At 41.9% G+C, this 6000-nt stretch overlaps 1 protein-coding gene across 1 annotated transcript in view; it reads left to right on the top strand.

Moving 5' to 3' along the window:
- The first annotated feature begins 1061 nt into the window (after positions 1-1061).
- Positions 1062-6000, top strand: part of cdh13.S (cadherin 13 S homeolog) — a 524164-nt gene continuing 519225 nt past the window's right edge. Inside the window, exon 1 of the mRNA XM_018260586.2 lies at positions 1062-1201. Coding sequence (XP_018116075.2) covers positions 1118-1201 — 84 coding nt within the window. The 5' untranslated portion in view covers positions 1062-1117. The remainder of the gene's footprint in view (positions 1202-6000) is intronic.

The raw sequence follows: 6000 nt of genomic DNA, 5'->3' as shown, positions 1-6000 counted from the left end.
CAAGGACTATTGGGTTATTACAGCAGTCAGCAGATGAGATCAGAAGCAGTGCCCACAGCAGCTACATACAGAGCACTGCAGTAGAAGGTAGATTACTAGTCAGCAAAGCTAACTAACCTAAACTCACTGTCCCTCAAATCCCTGCAGAGTTCTGTCCCTACAATACAGAGCAGTATCAAGTAGATTACTAGCCAGCAAAGTTACTATCAACTGTCCCTCAAATCACTCAACAGCTCTCTCCCTACACTAGCTCTTCCAAGCACACACAGGCAGACTGAAAAAACGCTGCAGGGCTTCAGTTTATATATGGAAGGGGAGTGGTCCAGGGGGTGTGGGGGTGGTCCAGGAGGGAGAGCTTCCTGATTGGCTGCCATTTATCTGCTGGGGGGTGAGAGGGCAAAAATAAGCACCAGCTAAGGCGAACCCAAATTGGCGAACATTCGGCGGACGCGAACGGTCGATGTTCGCGCGAATTAGTTCGCGGGCGAACAGTCCGCGACATCCCTAATGTTGGATACACCATGTTATGAAATAAATCACTTTATTGGAGTGCTGGTCCCTTCTAATGTGTACATATGTGTGTATACATACACACACACACATAGATAGTATAGTATATATAGTATAGTATATAGTACTTTCTCAAAAATCTACTTTCCACTAGCTGGATGGATGAGCCGCCCATCCTTTCCTGAAGCACAAAACTATATACTGCAAAATGGATTTATTTCCCCTCTTTGCCATTTTTATAGTGAGAAGCCTGTGATTTATATGAAGCCATTTAACTCAGATAACTTCTCCTCCCAGCATTATATGTGATTGCACTGCAGTGGAGACACAGTTACCTGGTGTGAATCCTACAGTAGTTGCAAGTTGGACAAATAAAGGGGATAGCAAGCATTGACTAGAAATGTGGGGCTTTGCTGTCACCCAATATGAGCCTTTGCAGAATGGGGATACGCTGAGATGAAATCCAACTTGGAAAGCCATTGGCTGTGGTCACCAGGCTCTATCCAATGCTCTGGTGATGATGCTGCTGATCTATTTGGGAAGTTGGCTGCCTCTCAAGGCAAAGGCTCTTCTCGCACAGCAAATATGCACAGTGCAGCCTCAGCGCATGAATGAAAACGCCTCCAGTCGCTGCGAGCTCGTCAATATGGATCACAAAACGCTAGTCGCCCTGTCCATGGTGCTGTCCCAGGTAAGGCAAAGCTTTTCCTTCTGTCTCGGTGCTTTTTCCCATCCCGGGGGCTTTTTTGTTGCTTCTTAAAATCCCTGGTGACACGTATCCCCCCCCCCCTGCGGTGATGTTGATTGCAATGCAGGTGAGACCGCCGAGTCACGGTTTAAAGGGAGTACTGGAAGACGGAAAGGGGGATCTCACTGTCGTGCCGCCCTTTCAAGTCGGGTAACGGTATTTTGAAGATTTGCCCATTACTTAAGCTGTTTGCCTCTCCTGGGAACCCAAGTGGATGTGAGAAGCGTTGCCCACCCCCCCCCCCTTCTACATTCATTACCGCAGAGGAATAAAGAATGGATTTGGGGGCGCAGCTTGCCTTTGGAACTTATAGGGTGGGTGCTTGAAGATCCCAGCGGGAGGGGGATCGATGTTGAGTTTTGCCTTTAATGTGAAGTTGCCCATTAACATGCCGAGGAGGTCTATGGATTGCTGCTGCTGTGCCTGTGCTTCTAGGAGCCAATATTCTCTCTCTGAACTTTCCTATTTGGAGCAATGAGGAGCCACTTGCTTGTAAACTGGCCATACACTAAATACAATAAGCTTTTTTTTTTTATAAAGTAGCATTTTGCCTTTTTGTTTCCCCTGTGAACACAGCACTGCACTGTAACCCCACACCCTTCCCTTATTAAGGCTTCCAGCGAGCCCTATAACAGGAGCCAGGACAAATAGCTGTTCCATCCAGGCATAGATCTGCTGCTGCTGCTGTCACTCACTGCTGGGGATTTAGCCTTCTCCCACCATGCACGTCTTCCCATGTTTTGCTAATTCCCTGCAAATGCTTCTTTTTTTTTTTAAAATAAACTCTTCTGTCGATTGCCTACAGCCTAGGGAACCTCTTACCGCCCCTCCAAATCCCATCTGAGCATTTAGGGGGTTAATAAAGACAGGACATTGCTTAGCAATAAGGATTTCTTTTTAACGACTGCACATAAAAGATGACTTTGTGCTTTAAGACTTGGCTTTGAAGTAGGGGCATGTGTGTCCTTTGGCAATGAAGTAGATATGTGTTCTTTTAATTAATACGTTATGGGAGGATAGATTTTTGTTGTTGTTTCTCTGATGTTTGCATAAGGCTTGTGAATTTACTTGCTAGGGAATTCTCAAAAGGGGTGAATAATAATTTTATATCCTTTTAACAGTATATATAGAACTGTATATATGTTTTTAGAAGCAATTTCAGTATGTCTATGCGGACTGACAGGTTGCAGAGACAAGAAATAAATGGATTGTAAGGGTAATATAGACAGAAAAAAGGAGAGAGAGCAGAGTTCCCAATAAGCCAAAACTCTAGGGAGAAGAGAGTCAAGCTTAATTACAGATGCTTTACATTTCAGGCTAAGCATGTTCAATAAAGTATCCTAGAAAACACATACCCGATAGACAAACATTTGGTTCTACGTATCTTCTAACAATTGGAAAGTTATTTTGGAATTTCTCAGTCATAATGCCTGTGCAGCTGGTGCAAGGATCAACATTCAGATAGCCAGCCCTCTCATTACATGAATATGTGGAGTGAAATGAGAGCTGTGATAGTATGATAGTATGACAGTGTGCCAGAAGAGAGAGAGAGAGAGAGAGAGAGAGAGAGAGAGAGAGAGAGAGAGAGAGAGAGAGAGAGAGAGAGAGAGAGAGAGAGAGAAAGAGAGAGAGAGAGAGAGAGAGAGAGAGAGAGTATATGAGGTTATTTCTGTTGATTGTAGTTGGAGATGTCTTGAAACGGAGTAACACAGTAAAGACTATAGAGAGCTTACAAACAGGCCATGCACGGCAAGGACTGTGATGGTGTCCTGTGGAAAAAGCCAATCAGATCAAACAAATATGCTTTTTTGGAATGGAATGTGAGTTTAGTATTTGAATCATACATGGAAAATAATTCTGTTAAGCAGGCACAGGCACAGAACACTAACAATGCTTAAAATGTTATAGCATGGCCAATTCTAAGCAACTTTCCAATTGGTCTTCATTATTTTTTTTTTTTTATAGTTGCTTTAATTCTTTGCCTTTTTCTTCAGACTCTTGCCAGCTTTCAAACGAACTGACCCCATATAAAAACAAATGCTTTGTGAGGCTACAAACGTATTGTTATTGCTACTTTTTATTACTCATCGTTCTATTCAGGCCCTCTCCTATTCATATTCCATTCAAAGCAATGCATGGTTGCTAGGGTAATTTGGACCCTAGCAACCAGACAGCAGAAACTGCAAACTGGAGAGCTGCTGAATAAAAAGCTAAATAACTACGAAAACTACAAATAATAAAAAATGAAAACCCATTCCGAATTGTCTCAGAATATCCCGCTCTACATCATACTACAATTTAACTCAAAGATGGACAACCCCTTTAATGTATATTTCTGTGTAGGGAAAAAGTAAAAATCAGATGCCAAACTCTCACTGCCTTGCGAATAATGCTTTGCGATAAAACCCATATTACCTTTCCAGGAGCGTAGCATGAATAAAATGGATTTTGTTTGGGAAGATAAAAAAAAAGACTATTGGATTTTCTGTGCCATTACTGTAATTATACTGCTGAACTGCAAGGTTTTCTTTAGGGAAAGATTGCAAGAAGGGCGAATTAGGCTGTAGAGAAGTTGAAACAATCGCAGGTCTATGGTTTCTCCTGTAGATTACAGCTGAAAGTCAATATCAGCACAACAAGTGTGTTCTGTAGCTTTGTGCAAAGTAGTACAAAGTGACTTCTGATCACTTCTTGCTTGTAATGTAGGTTACACTTTGTCCTCACAGAGGCTCATTCAAATTGTCCTCCCCATATTCAATTGGAAAACTTGAGGGTGTTATTGGGTGTTATAGGGCATCAGACATCCCATGGCATGCTGGTTGGTTTACCTGGCATGTCAGGGTTGTTTGCATCTATTTACAGGGCTGGAACTAGGGGTAGGTAGAAAAGGCAGATGCCTAGGGCACAATGATAGGGGAGCACCGGGCAGCTACTTCTGAAATTGTCTTCTGTTTACCCCTAGTCTGTGTTTGCACCCCTCAGTCTTATTCCCCTTCCTTCCCTCTGTCACCCACTCCTCTGTCGTTCTCCCCTAACTCCTTTCACTCATCCCTCCGCCATTCACCTCTCCCTCCCCTTCGCTGCTCTAAACTCCCTCCTGTCCATTGTTGTCCCCTTCTCTGTGGTCGGACGCATACGAGGGTGAGACGGCCAGATTGCCTAGGGCGCCTGTTGATGTACTTGTTGTTAGTATCACGCTAGGTGGAACAAAGGGCCTACTCTTACGTGGTCATTCTGACTCATTATTATTTTACTTTATACATAAGTCAAAGGCACAGGGAGCTCCCAAAGATCTATTTCATGTTCTTTAACACAAATGGCTGTGAAATAAATTACCAAAATGCCAGACTGGGATTATTTGATAACCTACAACATGTAATGTATAAACAGATCCATCATCATCTAATGCCCATCCAGTTCATACTGAGTTTTACCACATGACAATATTGTAACACAATCAATTGCTTACTCCTTATCCCTCTTAAAGGAGAAGGAAAGGCTAAAATTAAGTAAGCTTTATCAGAAAGGTCTATATAAATACACCAGTAAACCCTCAAAGTAATGTTGCTCTGAGTCCTCTGTCAAAAGAAACACAGTATTTCTTTCCTTTTATTGTGTACACATGGGCTTCTGTATCAGACTTCCTGTTTTCAGCATAAACCTCCAGGGCAGGGCTTGAGCATGCTCAGTTTGCTCCTCTCCCCCTCCCTCCTCCCATCCCTGCTGTAATCTGAGCTCAGAGCTGTAAGTGAGCAGGGAGAGACTCAGGCAGGAAGTGATGTCACACCAAGTTAATATGGCAGCTTCTATCTTAAATAAAAAGAGACAGTGTCTATAGCTGTTTACTCAGGTATGGTAAAGCATTCTGCAGAATAAATATAGCATTGTAGCTTTCACTATTGTGGCTAATCTGTTGCCAATAAACTGTCTTGGAACTTTCCTTCTCCTTTAAAACCCCAATATAGTTTTTCAGAATGACCCCTTTGCACGTTTGTTATGGTGTTGTGTGACATACAATAAAAAGTACTGACGTGAAGGAATGTCCAGTTTCTTCAACATAACCTTTAACACAGACAAGGTATTAAAGCCATGTGTTGCGCTACTGACTGTAATCAGCTCAAATGCATGATGCAGGTAGTGCAGCCATGCAGCATGCATCCACAGCTATACATATGCTATACTATTTTTCAAATCTAAAATTGAACTCAACCTGATTATGAACGTCTACATTTTCTTAAAATAAACATCGATTTCCCTATTTTTCTGTGCATGTGAACTGGGGAAGCACTAACTACAGCATTCAACTTAATCCCAGAAAACTTTACAGGATTCAGATTCAGCTGAATTTTCAGAGTTCCAGTTCATTTCACGTAACAACCTGACAAACGAACACAACAATTGTTTGTTCAAAATTGATGCCATTTTTAGCAATTATCTCAAATTCTAAAATTCCAATTAGTGTCCGATTCCATTTTAGTATGTGCCCTAAATCTTTGTGGCGGATTCAGTTTCTTCTAAAAATCCATGGGCGCAAGTGACTCATTCTCTGTGTATTTTAATACGGAAAGAATTCCCTAACGTCTATATGCACCCGCTGTGTAACCATAAAGCTGTACAACACTAAAAAAGTATTAATGGCAACAATATTTGGGATATTAATAAGGATTCAATCCTCATAGTGTAGCGTTAGTCAATCATATGTTATTAATGTATATGTAATAGACAATTAGCCAAATATGAGA

The sequence above is a fragment of the Xenopus laevis genome, chromosome 4S (genome assembly GCF_017654675.1).
Source record: "Xenopus laevis strain J_2021 chromosome 4S, Xenopus_laevis_v10.1, whole genome shotgun sequence".
NCBI lineage: Eukaryota > Metazoa > Chordata > Amphibia > Anura > Pipidae > Xenopus > Xenopus laevis.
This window is presented reverse-complemented; position numbering and strand designations above follow the sequence as displayed.